The sequence below is a fragment of the Lissotriton helveticus genome, chromosome 9, assembly GCF_964261635.1.
Source record: "Lissotriton helveticus chromosome 9, aLisHel1.1, whole genome shotgun sequence".
NCBI classification, from domain to species: domain Eukaryota; kingdom Metazoa; phylum Chordata; class Amphibia; order Caudata; family Salamandridae; genus Lissotriton; species Lissotriton helveticus.
The window spans coordinates 520,794,361-520,816,362 of record NC_136070.1 but is presented as its reverse complement, the minus strand read 5'-3'; the positions used below and the strand labels follow the sequence as shown (position 1 = coordinate 520,816,362).

The 22,002-nt window shown below is 43.8% G+C and overlaps 1 protein-coding gene across 1 annotated transcript in view; it reads left to right on the top strand.

Annotated features, from left to right (window-relative positions):
* The window catches only part of CCDC198 (coiled-coil domain containing 198), a 161,175-nt gene that overhangs the window by 53,438 nt on the left and 85,735 nt on the right, over nt 1-22,002 (top strand). The window contains exon 2 of the mRNA XM_078662093.1: nt 21,052-21,134. Coding sequence (XP_078518219.1) covers nt 21,052-21,134 — 83 coding nt within the window. The remainder of the gene's footprint in view (nt 1-21,051; nt 21,135-22,002) is intronic.

The following is a 22,002-nucleotide window of genomic DNA, read 5'->3' as shown; positions in this document are numbered from 1 at the left end:
CAGATCTCGAAATTTAACAATCAATACACAATTTGTAAAATAAAACAAGAATCAAGGAAACAAATGTCGACGCTGCGTTTCGGCTTTTTTGCAAATACAAACACCTTCTTCAGGAGAGATTCTAGATTTAAAAAACACAAAATTACCAAACAATGATGGTCACAGTGCTTAATTTGTCTAATATAGTTGTAGCATATTACCCTACGCATCTGTCACTCTTAATTACACATGCCCTCTTTGTATACAACTCTAAACAATTAATTGCTGAATATCCCCCTGAATCCAGATAAATAAAGTTGCATCAATAGCCTCTATTGTGTCTCCCTGTATCTATCTTTTAGGGTTACCTTATGACAATTTTCTTACAGATCAGTATTCTATCTATAGAGTACTCACTACCAATTTCAATACATTTTAATTTTCAAGAACTATAACATACCTCAAAATTAAAAACAAATTTATTTGAACTCAGTTGTATACAGGAGTTTCGTACTGTCTCCGGATCCCTGTCTCAATCTATGGATCTGCGGGCGTTTAATCGGAATTTAGATAACTGTGGAGCAACAAATATTAAATTATTGGTTTGGTTGTCATATTCTTGTCCTATCTTTGTAAGTCCTAATTGATCAACCTTTACCTTAAAAGCAATGTTTGCGGAAGGTATACACACTCTCCGGGGGAGCCACCGGTCATTAGGAAATACTTCTAAGTTGTATTTCTGAAAATAAAGTAATCAGCATGATCAATGAATCTGTCTGCCCAAATTTTTCTTAAATGTGCAGGATCCTAGGGTTAGACACTCACCATTTATATGGTTTGGAAATTGCTGTAACCGTAGACCGTCTTCTTGCAGCGTCTACCGGCTCATAGATCTTGGGGGTTGACCTCCATTGTTTATGAAATTAAAATACCACTCTGTAAAGATAATGGTTTTTTGTTATTCTAGAATTAGGAGATAATAGTAATGTTGTGTTGATACTAACAATTTATCTATATCTCTTTGAATTTGCTTTTGAGGCGTAAAAAACCTCCAGTTTTATCCTCCAGAGCAATGGATATTCGTCATTGTGGTTATCAATCTTATCCATGTACCCATTTAGATCGACTTTCGTGAGAAAAATAAGCATAAGAACTAAATATGTTTTATAAAGCAGAGTGATTCTAAATACTTCATCTCTCCTATCTTTCATGGAAATAGGTACGAGTCATCCCTTATTAATATTAACAGAGTACGAGTCGTCAAGACTAATCATAAACATAAACAGAGGCTAGATGCGGGACCAGAGCGCTACCTCCCGAGGATATATGGCAGGCAAAAGTTAGAGTAACTGTCTGCGGTCTATATTGTCTCTAACCTTTTAAAATTCGCTCGGCCTCCCTGCTCCTCTCGGACAGCTTCACCAGTTCATCTCTCCGTTGTAGGAAAAGAAAAATACAGGCTATCCAAAATATCCGGCTTAAATACTAGCTATGTTTTCATTGCGCAAGCCTAAGGGACAGCGTCATTGGTTATCTATCAGCCAATCATGAACGCGTCTCCATAGTAACAGAAACGCACTTATGTTTTTAATTGTGCGGAGAATATAAGCTTTTTTACACATTTGAATGGTACATTTACACTGAGTCAAACCCATTTTTAATTGCACCTCCTTCGTGCTACCCCGGAAAGTACATTTATATTATAGATATCAAAAGGTATTATATCGAAATCACTCAAAATCTAGAGCCCAGGTTACTTTGCGCGTCATTGGCTCTCTTTCAGCCAATCATTACGGCGTTTCCAACACGACGGAGACACACATTCTGGCTTTTTTTTATGCCGATTGCCCGGAAAATCTACCTCTATCAGTTATACTAATAAACGAGCAAGATGTAGTCGCTCTTCCTATTTCATGCAACCATAAAAGCGAAGCAGAGTACGTTTCGGTGGAGTCCCTTGTGTCAATGTCGCTCAATTCAAATTAATATAGGGTAAGTATACTGAGCAGATTGGGGACATCCCAGAGTGGAGTGATTACTTTCTTTATTCAAATACATGGAACGCATGAGTCCTAACAAGGATTAAACACTACCAGTCAGCGGGAATGCTGTACCATTGACATGGGACTGAAGGTGTATACAGCTGTACATCATATATTTCCTTGCTGTGGGCGTGGCTATGCAGTGGAAGCATGGGGTGCCGGAACTAGATGTTAGTTAAATGTACTCAGGTGCCTAAGTACAAAAAAGAGCATATATTTTTCTTGAAATGGAGATGGCCTATATTAGTATTCAAAATGCGTGAGAAAGAATGGACACGCACATTTGAACGGCTCTCCACACCTATTCTGGAACAAGGCACAACATGAAGAAGAAAAGACTGTTACTATGTACTTATTGTATAATGCGTTCCCAATCTTCTCTACTGTTGAGCCCACTTCTGACACTGTTTAGAAGGGACATATAGAATTGCTCCCGTTTTTATCGTTTAATGTTAATATTTCCCCCTCGTGCATTCATCACGACATTCTCTAAGCAGCACAATTTAAGATCTTCAATACTATGGCCTGCTGTTTTCCAGTGTTCAGTAAGAGGGGCGCCCTTTTTGTTATTTCTAATTGCGGACCTGTGTTCGTTTAGGCGAATTCGTACCTCTCTTGAGGTCTTGCCTATATAACTACATTGACAAGGGCATTGTATTAAGTAGATCACATGTTTTGTTCTACAGTTCATGAAGCTCTTAATCTTTATTACAACATTGTTATTAGTGATACTACTGCCCTTAATGATATTCACACAGTTAACACACCCTGTACATTGAAAAGTGCCCGTAGGCAGAGGTGCATTATTGATGCATGGTTGTGTCACATATTTGTTCTCTCTAGATGTGTGCACTAAGCTGTTTCTGATGGTACGGTTCCTTCTGAACGAGAACATAGGTTTGGGCAATCTCTTCTTTTGATCATTGCTAACTAAATGCCAGTTTCTGTTAACGATGTTTTTTATTTTGTTACTAGCTTGATTGTAATTTGTAACAAAAATTATTGATGGGGGTTCATTTGTAGATGTCTCCCTTTTATTAAATAGATTCTCTTTGTTGAAATATTTGGCTTGTTTGTAAGCATGGCAAACAATGCGTCTAGGATATCCTCTCTCTATAAATTTCTGTTTTAAAACCTGAGCATGTCTATCATAATCTTGTAAAGTGGTACAGTTCCTTTTGAGTCTTAGGAATTGTCCAATCAGAATATTGTTTTTATGACATGGTACATGGTTACTATTAAAATGAAGCATGGTATTTCTATCTGTTGGTTTGGTGTAAAGTTCAACATTAAGACAGCCGTCTATGTGCTTGATTATGATGTCTAAAAACTCACATTTCTCACGATCTCTGTGTGACGTAAATTTAAGGTTCTCATCTCCCAGGTTAAGCCATTCGATGAATTCTGTGAGTGTGTCACATGTTCCTGTCCAGATAAAAAAGACCATTCGGATATGTTTTCGTAGTAAGGTGCAGATTGATTGAATATATGTTGTCCTCAAATTGAGAGACATACAGACAGGCCAGGCTGGGAGCACAGGTGGCTCCCATGCTGGTTCCTTTGACCTGTCTGTAGAGGCCTTTATTAAACAGAAAAATATTGTTTTACAGAACCACTGTGATGCAGTCTACAATGAAGGTATGATGGGCAGTGAGGTCTCTCTCTTCAAAGCTCAGAAGGTTTTTAATCATTTCAATCGTATTATTCTGGGGAATATTAGTATAGAGTGCCTCTATATCTAATGTAACGAGGATTTGTGTATTAGGGTTAAAATTGAGGCACTCTACTTTCTTGATAATAGCAGTGGTGTCCTTGATATATGCGTTTTGTTTAATGACTAAGGGCTGTAGGAACACATCTGCGTATTTGCTTAGGGGTTCGTTAAAGAACCAATACTGGATACGATTGGTCTCATAGGGGGATTTGACATGTCCTTATGAATTTTAGGGAGACCATATTGTGCTGGCATAATAGGATCAGTGTTACTTAGAAAAACAAACTCTTCCTCACATATAACCTCATCGTCTTTGGCCTGATTGAGTAGTCTAGTTATCGTCTCTTTCAGTTCTGTCCATTCATTTATGTTAGATTGCCTATAGTGATCTTTATTATCTAATAAGAGATACATCTTTTTGTTGTAATCTAAAGTCTCCATCAGGACTATACTTCCGCCTTTATCGGCCGGTTTTATTACTAGATCCACACTCTGTTCTAGGTTTCTTAAGGCAGTTGCCTCATCTTTATTAAGATTGTAGCTAGTCCAATTTTTCTGTTTTAAGAGGTCATCAACATTTTTATCAACTACACGTTCAAAAGCTTCAATGTCTTTATGTATCATATTCAAGTTGGGTGTCAATGATGATTTATTCTTCAGGCCTGATTTATTAGGTCTAGATTGTCTATCTTTGCCTTCGAAGAAAATATTTAGTCTAATTTTACGGAAAAAACTCTGTAGGTCTCTTTCCAATGAATATCTATCAATAGGCGAACATATTGCGAAACCTAAACCTTTTTCGAGTAATTTAGTTTCAACTGGGGATAAAATGCGTTCTGAGAGATTGATTATTGCAGCCTTTTGTGTCTTAGTTACTCCCAAGTCTTCTCACTTCTTGTCCGTGGACGTTGAAGGAATTGGGGTTGGGAGTTGTAATTGCCCCTCCCTCTCCCCCTTCCCCTTGGTTGCCCAAAGTTCTGGTGGCGCTGCTCCAAAAAAGAAAGCCCTTCTCTACTTGGGCCAGTTGTAGTGTCTCTCTCTTTCGTGTTTGTACTCTCGACTTGTATGTCTCCTTCAGAATCGGAACTAGTATAGGATGTGTCGAAGAATCTTACTTTCTTTTTTGGGGGATTGCGGGGGTGTTGTTGCCATTGTTTCCACGGTTGGTAGGATTCTTTCAGTCTCTCATAAAAATCCTTTTGTAAGTAAGGGTATACAAACTCCGGATTGTAGTTCGTGATATCCTTCCTTAGTTTATTACTTTTTTTGTTTACTAGATATTCATTGTATCCTGCAATGTCTATTTGTATTTCATCAAGCTTTCGCTTGGCTTCCTCTAACGCTGGATTATCCTTTAGTTTTGATTCTAGATCTTCAATGTCTTTTCTTTCAATCACCAAGAACTCATATGCCGTCTATATGATAAGCAGCATCCAGTCTCTGCTACAGCGATTAGCCACCAGGATCCAGTTTTCTATGAATTATTTGTTGGTAATAAAAATGCCCGGCTCGTTGTTTACTTGTAGGCCTTTTGGTATTATGCCACTCTGTCAGTATTCTACAAGAAAATCGGCATGTAATTCTGACCTAATAACTTTCTTTTTCAGGTTCCAGAGGGTGCGCCATTGCTCCTCATCTGTTTTATCCAATCTCACTGACGTGATATTTTTAGTTGACCCGTTAATTATTTTATTAAACTGGTCTTCTGAGTAACTCTAAGTTTTTATTCCTTCCATATCTCAGACTATGTGGTATAGGAATCCAATAAACTGCCAGCCTGTTTGTTAACAGGATACACAAATGCCTCCTCAGCTCACAAGCCGAGTAGATGTAGGAAAAAATAAGGAGGCCCCCTTTTTAGGTTTCGACCTGGCGAAAAGCTGCGCCGCGCAGCTTTTCGGCGCAGGTCGAAATCTTTTGAGTTACACTGTGTGCTTTAGTTCAGCCTCTCTCTTCCATTGGCTAGCTCCATAAATGGAGGCTAGCCATTGGAAGACAGAGGCGTCCGTCAAATCCCGAGGCGATTGGTGGCCGTTCCCGCCGATTCTTTCCCTCTCCGCAACGTCATGAAGACGTGGTCACTGTGAGCATGTACTTTTTTTTTTTTTCACCGATGTTTGCGTTTATTGTTTGCCTTGTCCCTGTCCCGCTGGCTGTTTCCTGACCACCCTCCCGCTGTCTGTGTGCCCGCCCCCCCTCCCGCTGTCTGTGTGCCCGCCCCCCCTCCCGCTGTCCGTGTGCCCGCCCCCCCTCCCGCTGTCCGTGAGCCTGTTCACCCGCCCCCCTCCCGCTGGGGTCTCTGCCAGGTTTAGACCTCTGTTGTGATTTGATGGATTTTTCCCCTGACGGGGTCGGTGTTTTTTTGTTGTTCAAAAGTTCAGTAGAAGGACCAACAGGCAAAGAGTGTGTGGTCTAGATCCCCAACCTAGAGTGTTGCAGCAAGTAAATTGTAAGAGTTTTAATTGCTCTAGTATTTGAATTCATTTACCATGATCCCGTATGTGCAGCGTCTTTTTCAGTGACTGACTCTCCTGTTGTAGTGGAAAGGGGCCTATGTTCTTGCGCTTGCAAGGGAGACACTGCACATGTGAGCTTTATACTTTAAACTGCACATCGGAGAGATTCTTCCGGAATCCATTGTGGTTATTATACCCTGAGAATAGAAAGTACCCCCGTGTTACAGGTAGAGCTGCTCCGCACCCCGAGCGGTCTGACAAGTTAGATGCATCCTGAAACCGAGAGAGTTCGTGTTCCGCACTCCCGGATTGAAGATCTTCCTATGCCGCTAAGATGTAAGTACTAGGGGCTCCCCGAGCACTAATAACTGTGGATAATTTTCGCCCCACTGCGATCTGAATTGGTTTTTACCTTCGTCCCTTTTCGCGCTCTGCTGCATGGGGCGATTTCAGCATATCTGGCTGTCCCTGCCTGAGAGAATGGTTTCACATTAATTAACCAGAACGACTGGTGCCGAGTAGTTTAGCGTGTTAAACGGGGTCATTTTAACCTCCCATCAGCCTTAAAATTTACGTTGACTCCGGACACATATGCCTAGACTTGTAAATCTGATTGCTAAGCCCGTCTGCCTCCCCATGTTTGAGGTAGAGGCTTTGAAGTAACTTGTCAGACCGCTCGGGGTGCAGAGCAGCTCTACCTGTAAAACTGGGGTACTTCTAACATCCCCCGACTCAAAACCTCTCCCTACTGCTTTGTTCGAAACTACTTATGAACTTTATTAACAGCGTAAAAGGCTTCTGTCGATTTCTGTCTATTTTTATAACTCTCTGCAGAAACCATCGCTGAAAATCTTTGAATTAGAAGCAGCTGATCGGCCTGGCTGCCGATTCTCCGGCCCATGAATTAGCACCAGTGACTACGTTAACAAGGTATGCTGTCCTAGCTATGGACCGTGAGTGCAGAGTGAGTGTGCAGAGTGCAGAGTGCTAGGGAGTGCAGAGTGCTAGGGTGGGCAGAGTGCTAGGGAGTGCAGAGTGCTAGGGCGGGCAGAGTGCTAGGGCTTGCAGAGTGCTAGGGAGTGCAGAGTGACTAGGGAGTGCTAGAGAGTGCAGATTGCTAGGGAGTGCATAGTGCTAGAGAGGGCAGAGTGCTAGGGAGTGCTAGGGAGTGCAGAGTGTTAGGGAGTGCAGAGTGCTAGGGAGTGTTAGGGAGTGCAGAGTGCTAGGGAGTGTTAGAGAGTGCAGAGAGCTAGGGAGTGCAGAGTGCTAGGGAGTGAAGAGTGCTAGGGAGTGCAGAGTGACTAGGGAGTGCTAGGGAGTGCAGAGTGCTAGGGATTGCAGAGTGCTAGGGAGTGCAGAGTGCTAGGGAGTGCAGAGTGTTGGGGAGTGCAGAGTGCTAGGGAGTGCAGAGTGTTAGGGAGTGCAGAGTGCTAGGGAGTGCAGAGTGCTAGGGAGTGCTAGGGAGTGCAGAGTGCTAGGGAGTGCAGAGTGCTAGGGAGTGCAGAGTGCTAGGGATTGCAGAGTGCTAGGGAGTGCAGAGTGCTAGGGAGTGCAGAGTGTTGGGGAGTGCAGAGTGCTAGGGAGTGCTAGGGAGTGCTAGGGAGTGCAGAGTGCTAGGGAGTGCAGAGTGTTAGGAAGTAGGGAGTGCAGTGTGTTAGGAAGTGCAGAGTGTTAGGGAGTGCAGAGTGTTAGGGAGTGCAGAGTGCTAGGGAGTGCAGAGTGCTAGGGAGTGCAGAGTGTTAGGGAGTGCTAGGGAGTGCAGAGTGCTAGGGAGTGCAGAGTGTTAGGGAGTGCAGAGTGTTAGGGAGTGCAGAGTGCTAGGGAGTGTTAGGGAGTGCAGAGTGTTAGGGAGTGCAACGTGCTAGGGAGTGCAGAGTGTTAGGGAGAAGGGAGTGCAGTGTGTTAGGGAGTGCAGAGTGCTAGGGAGCACAGAGTGTTAGGGAGCGCAGAGTGCTAGGGAGCGCAGAGTGCTAGGGAGTGCAGAGTGTTGTGGAGTGCAGAGTGCTAGGGAGTGCAGAGTGCTAGGGAGTGCAGAGTGCTAGGGAGTGCAGAGTGCTAGGGAGTGCAGAATGCTAGGGAGTGCAGAGTGCTAGGGGTGCAGAGTGCTAGGGAGTGCTAGGGAGTGCAGAGTGTTAGGGAGTGCAGAGTGCTAGGGAGTCCAGAGTGCTAGGGAGTGCAGAGTGCTAGGGAGTGCAGAGTGCTAGGGAGTGCAGAGTGCTAGGGAGTGCAGAGTTCTAGGGAGTCCAGAGAGCTAGGGGGTGCTAGGGAGTGCAGAGTGCTAGGGAGTGCAGAGTGCTAGGGAGTGCAGAGTGCTAGGGAGTGCTAGGGAGTGCAGAGTGCTAGGGAGTGCAGAGTGCTAGGGAGTGCAGAGTGACTAGGGAGTGCTAGGGAGTGCAGAGTGCTAGGGATTGCAGAGTGCTAGGGAGTGCAGAGTGCTAGGGAGTGCAGAGTTTAGGGGAGTGCAGAGTGCTAGGAAGTGCTAGGGAGTGCAGAGTGCTAGGGAGTGCAGAGTGTTAGGAAGTAGGGAGTGCAGTGTGTTAGGAAGTACAGAGTGTTAGGGAGTGCAGAGTGTTAGGGAGTGCAGAATGCTAGGGAGTGCAGAGTGTTGGGGAGTGCAGAGTGCTAGGGAGTGTTAGGGAGTGCAGAGTGTTAGGGAGTGCAAAGTGCTAGGGAGTGCAGAGTGTTAGGGAGTAGGGAGTGCAGTGTGTTAGGGAGTGCAGAATGCTATGGAGCGCAGAGTGCTAGGGAGCGCAGAGTGCTAGGGAGTGCAGAGTGTTGTGGAGTGCAGAGTGCTAGGGAGTGCAGAGTGCTAGGGAGTGCAGAGTGCTAGGCAGTGCAGAGTGCTAGGGAGTGCAGAATGCTAGGGAGTGCAGAGTGCTAGGGAGTGCAGAGTGCTAGGGAGTGCTAGGGAGTGCAGAGTGTTAGGGAGTGCAGAGTGTTAGGGAGTGCAGAGTGCTAGGGAGTCCAGAGTGCTAGGGAGTGCAGAGTGCTAGGGAGTGCAGAGTGCTAGGGAATGCAGAGTGCTAGGGAATGCAGAGTGCTAGGGTGTGCAGAGTGCTTGGGGGTGCTAGGGAGTGCAGAGTGTTAGGGAGCGAAGAGTGCTAGGGAGTGCAGTGTGCTAGGGAGTGCAGAGTGTTGTGGAGTGCAGAGTGCTAGGGAGTGCAGAGTGTTAGGGAGCGAAGAGTGCTAGGGAGTGCAGTGTGCTAGGGAGTGCAGAGTGTTGTGGAGTGCAGAGTGCTAGGGAGTGCAGAGTGCTAGGGAGTGCAGAGGGCTAGGGAGTGCAGAGTGCTAGGGAATGCAGAGTGCTGGGGAGTGCAGAGTGCTAGGGAGTGCAGAATGCTAGGGAGTGCAGAGTGCTAGGGAGTGCAGAGTGCTAGGGAGTGCAGAGTGTTAGGGAGTGCAGAGTGTTAGGGAGTCCAGAGTGCTAGGGAGTGCTAGGGAGTCCAGAGTGCTAGGGAGTGCAGAGTCCTAGGGAGTGCAGAGTGCTAGGGAGTGCAGAGTGCTAGGGAGTGCAGAGTGTTAGGGAGTGCTAGGGAGTGCAGAGTGCTAGGGAGTGCAGAGTGTTAGGGAGTGCAGAGTGTTAGGGAGTGCAGAGTGCTAGGGAGTGCAGAGTGCTAGGGAGTGCAGAGTGCTAGGGAGTGCAGAGTGCTAGGGAGTGCAGAGTGACTAGGGAGTGCTAGGGAGTGCAGAGTGCTAGGGAGTGCAGAGTGCTAGGGAGTGCAGAGTGCTAGGGAGTGCAGAGTGTTGGGGAGTGCTAGGGAGTGCAGAGTGCTAGGGAGTGCAGAGTGCTAGGGAGTGCAGAGTGCTAGGGAGTGCAGAGTGCTAGGGAGTGCAGAGTGTTAGGGAGTGCAGAGTGTTAGGGAGTGCAGAGTGCTAGGGAGTGCAGAGTGCTAGGGAGTGCTAGGGAGTGCAGAGTGTTAGGGAGTGCAGAGTGTTAGGGAGTGCAGAGTGTTAGGGAGTGCAGAGTGCTAGGGAGTGCAGAGTGCTAGGGAGTGCAGAGTGCTAGGGAGTGCAGAGTTCTAGGGAGTGCAGAGTTCTAGGGAGTGCAGAGTGCTAGGGAGCGCAGAGTGCTAGGAAGCGCAGAGTGCTAGGGAGTTCAGAGTACTAGGGAGTGCTAGGGAGTGCAGAGTGTTAGGGAGCGCAGAGTGCTAGGGAGTGCAGAGTGCTAGGGAGTGCAGAGTGTTAGGGAGTGCAGAGTGCTAGGGAGTGCAGAGTGCCTAGGGAGTGCAGAGTGCCTAGGGAGTGCTAGGGAGTGCAGAGTGCTAGGGAGTGCAGAGTGCTAGGGAGTGCAGAGTGTTGGGGAGTGCTAGGGAGTGCAGAGCGCTAGGGAGTGCTAGGGAGTGCAGAGTGCTAGGGAGTGCAGAGTGCTAGGGAGTGCAGAGTGTTGGGGAGTGCTAGGGAGTGCAGAGTGCTAGGGAGTGCAGAGTGCTAGGGAGTGCTAGGGAGTGCAGAGTGTTAGGGAGTGCAGAGTGTTAGGGAGTGCAGAGTGCTAGGGAGTGCAGAGTGCTAGGGAGTGCTAGGGAGTGCAGAGTGCTAGGGAGTTCAGAGTGTTAGGGGGTGCTAGGGAGTGCAGAGTGCTAGGGAGTGCAGAGTGACTAGGGAGTGCAGAGTGCTGAGTGCTAGGGAGTGCTAAGGAGTGCAGAGTGACTAGGGAGTGCAGAGTGACTAGGGAGTGCAGAGTGACTAGGGAGTGCAGAGTGACTGCAGAGTGCTAGGGAGTGCTAGTGAGTGCAGAGTGACTAGGGAGTGCAGAGTGACTAGGGAGTGCTATGGAGTGTTAGGGACTGCAGAGTGACTGCAGAGATTAAGCTAATGGCAATGTAAATGACAATGCCATTTAATTATCTGTTTTCAAAACCAACACAAATACAAATTTTGTCATTTACAATGCCAATAGCTCTAACTTTTCCAAAGGCGAAACCATTGCATTGTAAATGCTTGTTAGGTTTGTTTGGGACCAGGGGGAATACGTAGAGAAACAAAGAATGTCCCGTAATGCAAACAATGCGCTACCCTATATGATCAAAAATGTCATTCTGTTACGAATTTGCCTAAACGAACACAGGTCCGCAATTAGAAATAACAGAAAGGGGGCCCCTCTTACTGAACACTGGAAAACAGCAGGCCATAGAATTGAAGATCTTAAATAGTGCTGCTTAGAGAATGTCGTGATGAATGCATGAGGGGGAAATATTAACATTATAAGAAAAAAACGGGAGCAATTCTATATGTCCCGTCTAAAAAGTCTCAGAAATGGGCTCAACAGTAGAGAAGATTGGGAACGCATTATATAATAAGTACATAGTAACAGTCTATTCTTCTTCTTGCTGTGCCTTGTTCCAGAATAGGTGTGGAGATGCCGTTCAAATGTGCGTGTCCATTCTATCTCACGTATTTTGAATACTAATATAGGCCATCTCCATTTCAAGAGAAATATATGCTCTTTTTTGTACTTAGGCACCTGAGTACATTTAACTAATATCTAGTTCCGGCACCCCATGCTTCCACTGCATAGCCACGCCCACAGCAAGGAAATATATGATGTACAGCTGTATACACCTTCAGTCCCATGTCAATGGTACAGCATTCCCGCTGACTGGTACTGTTTATTCCTTGTTAGGACTCATGCGTTCCATGTATTTGAATAAAGAAAGTAATCACTCCACTTTGGGATGTCCCCAATCTGCTCAGTATACTTACCCTATATTAATTTGAATTGAGCGACATTGACACAAGGGACTCCACCGAAACGTACTCGGCTTCGCTTTTATGGTTGCATGAAATAGGAAGAGCGACTACATCTTGCTTGTTTATTAGTATAACTGATAGAGGTAGATTTTCCGGGCAATCGGCATAAAAAAAAGCCAGAATGTGTGTCTCCGTCGTGTTGGAAACGTGGTAATGATTGGCTGAAAGAGAGCCAATGACGCGCAAAGTAACCTGGGCTCTAGATTTTGAGTGATTTCGATATAATACCTTTTGATATCTATAATATAAATGTACTTTCCGAGGTAGCACGAAGGAGGTGCAATTAAAAATGGGTTTGACTCAGTGTAAATGTACCATTCAAATGTGTAAAAAAGCTTATATTCTCCACACAATTAAAAACATAAGTGTGTTTCTGTTACTATGGAGACGCGTTCATGATTGGCTGATAGATAACCAATGACGCTGTCCCTTAGGCTTGCGCAATGAAAACATAGCTAGTATTTAAGCCGGATATTTTGGATAGCCTGTATTTTTCTTTTCTTACAACGGAGAGACGAACCGGAGAAGTTGTCTGGAGAGGAGCAGGGAGGCCGAGCGAATTTTAAAAGGTTAGAGACTATATAGACTGCAGACAGTTACTCTAACTTTTGCCTGCCATATATCCTTGGGAGGTAGCGCTCTGGTCCCGCATCTAGCCTCTGTTTATGTTTATGATTAGTCTTGACGACTCGTACTCTGTTAATATTAATAAGGGATGACTCGTACCTATTTCCATGAAAGATAGGAGAGATGAAGTCTTTAGAATCACTCTGCTTTATAAAACATATTTAGTTCTTATGCTTATTTTTCTCACGAAAGTCGACCTAAATGGGTACATGGATAAGATTGATAACCACAATGACGAATATCCATTGCTCTGCAGGATAAAACTGGAGGTTTTTTGCGCCTCAAAGGCAAATTCAAAGAGATATAGATAAATTGTTAGCATCAACACAACATTACTATTATCTCCTAATTCTGGAATAACAAAAAAACATTATCTTTCCAGAGTGGTATTTTAATTTCATAAACAATGAGATCAACCCCCAAGATTTATGAGCCGGTAGACGCAGCAAGAAGACGGTCTACGGTTACAGCGATTTCCATACCATATAAATGGTGAGTGTCTAACCCTAGGATCCTGCACATTTAAGAAAAATGTGGGCAGACAGATTCATTGATCATGCTGATTACTTTATTTTCAGAAATACAATTTAGAGGTATTTCCTAATGACCGGTGTCTCCCGCGGGCAGTGTGTATACCTTCCGCAAACATTGCTTTTAAGGTAAAGGTGATCAATTAGGACTTACAAAGATAGGACAAGAATATGACAACCAAACCAATAATTTAATATCTGTTGCTCCACAGTTATCTAAATTCCGATTAAACGCCCGCAGATCCATAGATTGAGACAGGGATCCGGAGACAGTACGAAACTCCAGTATACAACAGAGTCCAAATAAATTTGTTTTTAATTTCGAGGTGTGTTATAGTTCTTGAAAATTAAAATGTATTGAAATTGGTAGTGAGTACTCTACAGATAGAATACTGATCTGTAAGAAAATTCTCATAAGCTAACCCTAACAGATAGATACAGGGAGAGGCAATAGAGGCTATTGATGCAACTTTATTTTGCTGGATTAAGTGGGATATTCAGCAATGAATTGTTTAGAATTGTATACAAAGAGGGCATGTGCAATTAAGAGTGACAAATGCGTAGGGTAATATGCTACAACTATATTAGACAAATTAAGCACTGTGACCATCATTGTTTGGTAATTGTGTTTTTTAAAATCCAGAATCTGTCCTGAAGAAGGTGTTTGTATTTGATAAAAAGCCGAAACGCCGCGTCAACATTTGTTTCCTTGATTCTTGTTTTATTTTACAAATTGTGTATTGATTGTTAAATTTTGATATCTGTATACATTCATGTTTTTAATACACTCATGTTTTTAATGCATTCATTTTACTAAACTGTCTACTCAAATATATGTAATAAAAATATACATGTGATTTTTAAACTCTTGACAACAGCCTCTCTGTTCGTAGTGTAAAAATTGTGTTGGGCTTTAGATATAACCTTGTCCTTCAGTAACATCAATACCACTTGCCTCTCCCGTAATTAACAGAATGATCATATAGGATAGCGCATTGTTTGTATTACGGGACATTCTTTGTTTCCCCAAGAAATTAATCAACAGTCATTCACCAAGGGCTCAAATGATGGCACCCTACAACTTTAAGGATTAGATATACAAACAAAGCAAAGTCTTGCTAGCATACCTCCTGGAGGACAGATGTTAGGGGGGTGGCCCAGCCCATCCTCCTCCGGGTTTTGACGGGCGTGGACGGGCCTTCCCTTGGCCCGGGCTTTGCCAGGCACGGCACTGACACGCCTGTGTGCATCCCACACTGCAGGAGCTTGAGCAGTTTTTAGCGCCTCCTGGCACGAGTCAAAGATCATTGTTGCTGGCGCCTCCTGCCGCGATGTGGGATAGGGATTGGAGTCCACCAACAAAGATGCCTGTGCCTGGTGCTGCAATGACTGGCTCCCGCACTGCGGGAGCCCTGAGCAGGTTTTAGTGCCTCCTGGCGTGGGTCAAAGGTTGTGGGTGCTGGCGGCTTCTGTCGCGATGCGGATGGGGATTGGAGTCCCCCAAGAAAGGTGCCTGTGCCTGGTGCTGCAATGACTGGCTCAAGCGCTGCGGGAGCCCAGAGCAGGTTTAAGCACCTACTGGCACGTATCAAAGGTCGCAGGTGCTGGTGGCTCCTGCCGCAATGCAGGATGGGGATTGGAGTCCCCCAACAAAGGTGCCTGTGCCTGGTGCTGCAATGACTGGCTCCCCTCCTTTTTGTCAATTGATTACTTCCATGGAGCAGTGCCCAAATGATTGTACTCTTCCAATTGTCCCTTTTTAGTAATCGTAAAAAGACCACTTTTACCTTTGTTCAAGAGCACTGCACATGAGCGCTCGATCTTGGCAGTGCTTTATTACCGTAGCTCCCGCTTTCATGTGTCATCATCGCAGATGCATCATTATACAGCACAATCTCAATCAAAGGTATTCAAATGCTTTAAATGAGTGCACTAGTAGAGTAAATGATTTGCCCAGAATGTTAAGCTGTTGCCGAGACTTGAACCCACATCATTATATAGAGCTATTTCGACCCGAAGGTATTCAAGTGCTTTACATAAATGCACTGGAAGAATAAGGCCCATATGTAGGTAATTTGTGTTTTGCGATTCTCAAATTGCGATTTTTAGAGAATTGCAATTAGAGAATCGCAAAACTCAATGTAGGTAGGATTAGCAAAATGTTTTGCGAATCCTACTTATTCCTTATTTGCGAATCGCAAATTGAGATTCGCATATAAGGAATACCTTCTCATTCATTCCTATGGGCTAGAAGGCCCATAGGAATGAATGGGAAGACATTCACAAATTGCGATTCTCAATTAGAGAATCGCAAATTGCGAATGCAATTTCAAGGTTGCAAGGTTGTCAATAGGACATCCTTTTGCACCCCTGAAATAAACATGTGTGCACATGTGGTGCACATACATGCGCTAAGGGCATGTATGTGCGCCACATGACACTTTGAAAAATGCATTTTTCAAAGAAATCGCAAATTACCACCAACCTGAAGTTGGTGATAATTTGCGATTCCTTAAGCCAAAATTCGCACAACTTGGGTGCTTCCTACATTGCATTTAAGGAATCGCAATTTGCGAATCCTTAAATGCAATCGCAAAATAAGGAATCACAAATTGTGCGATTCCTTATTTTGCGTGTGGGTTTTTGTGTGCTACCTAGCACACTGCCCAAATTGTGATCGCAAACAGGCTTCCTACATATGGCCCTAAATGATTTGCCCAGAATGTTAAGCCAATGCCGATATTCAAACCTGGTTCCTTCAAATCCAAAGGCCACAGCTCTGGCTGTTACGCCACATCCGCTCCCAAATTATTACCTTGAGAAAGTCAGTTTAAGGTCAGGCAGATTATATGGGCAACATACTATATTGGTAATTTAAATGGCCGAACATCAAAACACAAAAATATTTCATTAAAAAATACTGCTGTAAATATTATGTGAGGTTTAAATTATGATAATGCACAAGAATGTAAATATCCTTGAATGGCTTTGAAGGTAACGTCGTTAGAAAATTAATCACTTGTCCTTTATCTGTTTCAGGATGCATATCACATGATGTAATTGGCAGTTGTGTCTTTCTTTTGTTTCAATGTTTGTGTTGCAGTGCGCTGTCTGTCACCATCATAGCCACATCATTATATAGCACGATCTCGACCCAAAGGTATGCAATCGCTTTACATGAGCGATCGGGGAGATTAAATAATTTCCCCCAAAATGATGAGCCGATGCCGAGACTCAAACCCCCATCATTTACTGGTGCGATCTCCACTAGAAGGTTTTCAAACACTTTACCTGAGCACACAGGGAGATAAAATGATTTGCGCAGAATGTTGAGACAACGACCAGACTCGAACCCATACCATTATATAACGCGATCTCAACCCAAAGGTACTCAATCGCTTTACATGTAGGCACAGGGAGATTAAATGATTTGCCCAGAATACTAAGCCGATGCGGTGCATTTTCACATGCATTTATGTAATTAACAACTCTCTTAGTGCCTCATCACGATGGCGGTCGGAGGCTGAGGGATGGAGATCGCCCGACATGTAGTCAGCGGTCCCACCTGCCATATTATGATACGACCGCTGTGTAGGCAGTCAGAAATATGCAGTTCTCTTTTGTGGCTTGTGCTGCAGCCCGGAAAAGGGCTGCAGCACAAGACACAGTAGAGAAAGCCATGTTTGCAAACATCTATGTACCGTGTACCAGGCACCATGTGGTGCCTGGCACACGGTGCATGGATGTTTGGTGGGCACCACATGTGCCCCTCTGGCCATATAGCGGTGGCCCACGGGGGACAGGGGCCACCAAAGTCCCTTTCTGAGATCCTTTCCGTGGCAGTGGGACCGCCATGAAAAGGCTGTGGGAAATAGACATCGTAATCCCTATGGCAGTGCCTGACCAGGCACCTCCTTCATTGTAGGGATTACTGTTCGACCATTGCCCCGACGGATTCCATGAGCCTGTCCGAGGCGGAGGTGTTTCTCCCCCTCTGCTGCACTCCAACCGCTGGTATCCAAATCTGGCGGTCGGACCATTGTCCTGAATGCCGGGCGTACCGCCACTGATGAAGCACACACGAGGAGATGATGAACAGAGTGCTGAAACTTTTCAAACACTCATCCATCATCATTCTTAAGCTCAATTTGCCACCCCAGTTCAGACACAGCTATATGCAAACAGTCTTGACCCTGTGCCTCATGGGAACAGTCCAGCTCGAACTGCCAAACCCTGTCTTCCCTGGACCGGAAACAAGCATCCTGGGATGGATTTTGGGCTAACAGCCCTCTTCAGCCAGGCTAGCTTGTATCCAGTGGCAAAGTGAGAAAGGGTACCACATCTGGGCATACCCTGCCACTAAGGGCGAACAAAGCAAACACAAGGAGATGATGGACGGAGTGCTGAAACTTTTCAAATACTGACGGCCTGTTGGTGGCTGTCTGCCCGACATCATAATGAGGGCCGTAGGGTTCAGTCTCCATATATAGAATCAGGTGTCCTTCTTTCATGGCGGCCGCTGTCACAGTAACATGGTGTGGCAAAAAAACAATGGCAAAACCAGAAGGTCTGCATTGGCATCCAAAAGGTGAGACCTATAGGCTACTCCAATGCTTTTTGCTATCATGTACGTGTGGTCTGCACTCCCTGTGAAATGCCATCTTATTCACTGAGACTCTGCTAACATGTATGATGTAGCTTTCATGCTGGACATACTTGTTTGCCAGTTTCTACAATACGAAATAAAATATGGCCTCATTTACAAGGTCATTGCACCACCGGTGCATCACTTGTTTGATGCACTGGCGGCCAGTGTGTCTGCCCATATTTAAAAGACCATGTAAAGTCACCCTCTGTGACTTTTCATGGCTTTGTAAAGATGGGCCCATTTCACATATTACTCTGCAAGAAAGGGGCATTCCATGGGTGTGTATGTGGGTGTTCCCACGCAACATCCATGGAACCTGACACTTTCCCAAATTTACAAAGTTTTGTAAAACTAGGAATGGTTCAGAATCCTGCGCTTCCCCAGTGCAGGCATGGGAGTGGTACAACAAGATGAAATGCTTTTATTTCTCCTCGTTTTTCCTCTTTCTATGCATGCTGCTTTCTGCAGCATGCATAGAAACGGATAATGCCATAAATTATTGTTTTGGGGCATTAAGGTGTTCCTTCCTGCACAAAAACAACCATCCCCGCTATGCAGGTACCCTTGAAATATGACTCAAGGGTGCCTGCGCTGGAACATGGCAGCCAATTGTGCGCCAGCGCACAGGAAAGCACATGGATGTGTTGTTCTGTTGTTAATAAACACATCCCTGTGCTTTTATAATGATACAGCCCGGTGCAGCAAAATAGCTTGCGGTGACATGCTGTGTAATTTTTTTGTAAATGAGCCCCCAGTTTTTTTTTTACAAAAAATAATGTTCTTTTCAGTTTCCACTGCAATATAAACCCCCATCAAAAACTTCAAAATTGTTTCATTTTTTTCTATTAACAGAATAATAAAAATCTTACATTTGAACAAGGAAGTGGACTCTACTGGACTATACATATAAATTAATAAAAATGTAGCAAAGGCAATTTAGTATTTTTATTTTTTAACTTTGATAAGAAACATAGACAGAACACAAACTGGTGAATACATATCAATCATACAAGATCACAAGCCAATAAATAAACGACAGACTATTATAGACAAGTAGCAAGCCTTGTTCTTAAAGGGCATATTTTAATATTTCAGAACTCAACAATCATATTCACACTGACATCAAATGGTATATGGGACAACTGAAAAACAACTTCATACACAATTGCAGTGTCTGTCAAGCCATATTCATGAAAACAATATATGTTACGTGATTTGAACACCGTTTTACCTCCCTAAAATTTCAAACAAAGCCCTCTTCTGGGCAAGTATTTTTTTTCAGACAAGCTTGAAGTAATTTCACAATTTTTTTCCAAATTCACATCACTGTGCAAAACTTTTCATCAATTCTACATTTCCTTAACAAATACTGTAAAAAAGTCAAGTCTCCATAAGGAAGATTATTAGGTCACGAACACCAGAAATAGGGATAGCCACAGCAAACATTCCATTGTGTGGAAGCGTCAATTTATTTAAATTACGGAGTATACTTACTTTTATTAAACAGGAAACAGCAAATTAATTAACTAATATCCGGTAGCAGTGTATTCTGGATGAGGAAAGTTGGTGTAATCAATGGTAAGCAATACTGCATTCTGGCTCCACTTCAAATCCATTTATTTATATCAAACAGGCCACTCATAGACTTTTAAATATGTCATATTCTAGCTTTCTTCTGATGAAATGTGTTTATCATTTTACATTGATCGGATTATCATCCTGTGTTACAAGTTTTTTCTGAATTAGTAACATTTCAATATTTTTGCTAATACTAGCAAACTAAAAGTGAAAGATTATCTATGATTATGTATATCTATGTATATCATTTAAAAATATCCACTCTTTATCCATTCAGGCATTTAGACCGATTTATGTGTGTGAAAGAGAGAAAAACAGATAGACAGAGAAAGAACAGAAAGTATGTTTCATGTCCATAGATAAAATAAAATTAAAATCTTGCATGCCATACTGTACAAGAACGTGCTGCAGGCGCTGTCATGGTGGCGGGCTGCATGTTAGACTCTCCTACGAGCCTAACAGCCCAGCGCTGTGAGACTGCCACAGCACCGCCCGCACGACCAGTATTAAAAGAGTAATCCGACGGGCGGGCACAACGCAGCTTTGGCTGTCCTACAGCGGACGGCATGGGTGTGCGCCACTGGAGGACCGGCAACATTGTAAGAAGGCCCTAAGGCGTATTGCTATGTAAATGCTTATAACACTCTTGGCCATATCTAGAGTTTGGAAGATGATACTCTGTGCATCACAAGGGGTGGACATTACATCCACCACCCTACCTGACTACCATCCACCAAATTTAGAGATCCCCACTGGCCCAGCAGTGATATCTGTACCTTGACAAGAACCGCTGTCATCGTAGTTCCTCTCAAGGTTTTTTTTAACAACCATCAAGCAAACTAATATATATTTTTTTTAAAACAAACTCCCTAAACTAACGGCCGCCACATACAGTTTTGGGTGGGGGGGTCAATAATTGTTTTTTTCTGTTGACGGACAAAAAAAGGACATCACATTGTCCTTCTCAAGAGGGTGGGTGGTGTAGAGCCCTTCCTCCTAGGCCCCTAATGTGTAGGCTCTTGGAAGAATCTGTACATTGACTAAATCAACTGGGGCTCTGTAGAAGGAAAGCTAGCTATCTTACTGATCCTAAATAGGGCAGAGGCTGGTCGGTTGGGCAGACAGGGTACGCCGTCAAGTTTGTGATGGAGCACCCTATCTGCTAGGCTGTAATTCTGTCTAAATACACCTATGTGCACATACATCTCCCCTGAGTCAATGGAAATTGCACTTAATGCCATCATATTAGAAACAACCATGTAAGTGCATATTCAAATAATTGTTTAAACAGTTCTACTGTCGAAGATTTAATTGGTCTGTATCAAAGTAAATTAGACTGTGTACTCCTTACAGTCCTGTTGTTTTTGTTCTGTTGCCTTAATGGATGACCCATTCATTTGTGTAGTATGAGATAACATACCCTACTAGAAGAAACTCTGTCCGCTGTGCATATCCAAATGAATTAAGTTAAACTGCATTACAAGAAGCAATTTGTTAAACTAGAGGATATGTACTATTTATAAAATGTCGCTCATCAGGGGGCTTTTTTGCAGATCAGTCTCTCGAGACGACAGGTATCAGGCTGCTCTGTTTACTTCATTAGTGTCTGCTTTTGGCTCACTGAATGGCATCTTGTTAAAGTATAATCTGAAGGAATGAAACACTAGGGGTAATGATTAACTCCACCTTGCACTAAAATTAAATGTCGGCTTGTTTTTGACCATTTTAGTGCCCAGGCCCATTTCATTTGACATCCAGCTGGGAAATGAAGAAACAAGTATAATCAAAAGGCACCCACCCCGAAGACTTCAAGTAAGCTGAATTTAACAGACTTCATGAGGATTTACTTGGATTTAACGTAACGTGCCAGTCTACCGATCACTGCAAGGCATATTGCTAGGTCAGTGCATTATGGGAACTAAGAATGCGCGCAACCGGAAACTACCTGAATGTAGCTGGGTGCACGGCCAGGAATGGTCCAATGTGTGTATCCTGCCTCCGCGTTTAATACCGGAAGTAATCCGGTACCTTTTGCTGCAACACAAAAGAGGGCTATGAGCAGCTGTATCTTACGAATATATTATACTGATTTTAGCTATTCTTAACTCTCTGTTGGGATGTGGCATTATTTCTTCTATATATCTCCCTTCTAAAAGAAATCAGTTCCTGATTGGTTTGCGAGCACCTTTCCTCACTACTATACCCAATTCTCCCAGTTTTATATATTAACATTTTTTTTCCTGGGCTTACCTTTTTTTTACATAGTCGTGTGGTTCTTTCCTTCTATTGAGCTACTAGCCAGGGCCAATGGAATTATGTGGCAAGGGAGGAACAAATTATGCGGCAGAGTCAACTAAATTATGCCTCAAGAAAAGGCATCTTATATAACTCAATGCAGGACATTTTGTAGCAGTATTACGTCAATATTTAGTCAATTTTTCAATATTAACTCTGTCGGGGAACAGGTTGTACCACTTTAAATACCTAAATTCAGCTATCATCAAAAGAAATGTGACCCGTCACTCCACAATAAATGCCACTGAGCGGTATTACGCGCATTTTTAGTAACTTTTGATACGTTTGAGGAAGAACCAGAGAGCCTGATTTAGATTTTGCCATATGGGTTACTCGTCAGAAACGTGACAGGCATTCTGTTCACCATATTACATGTGCCATTGGA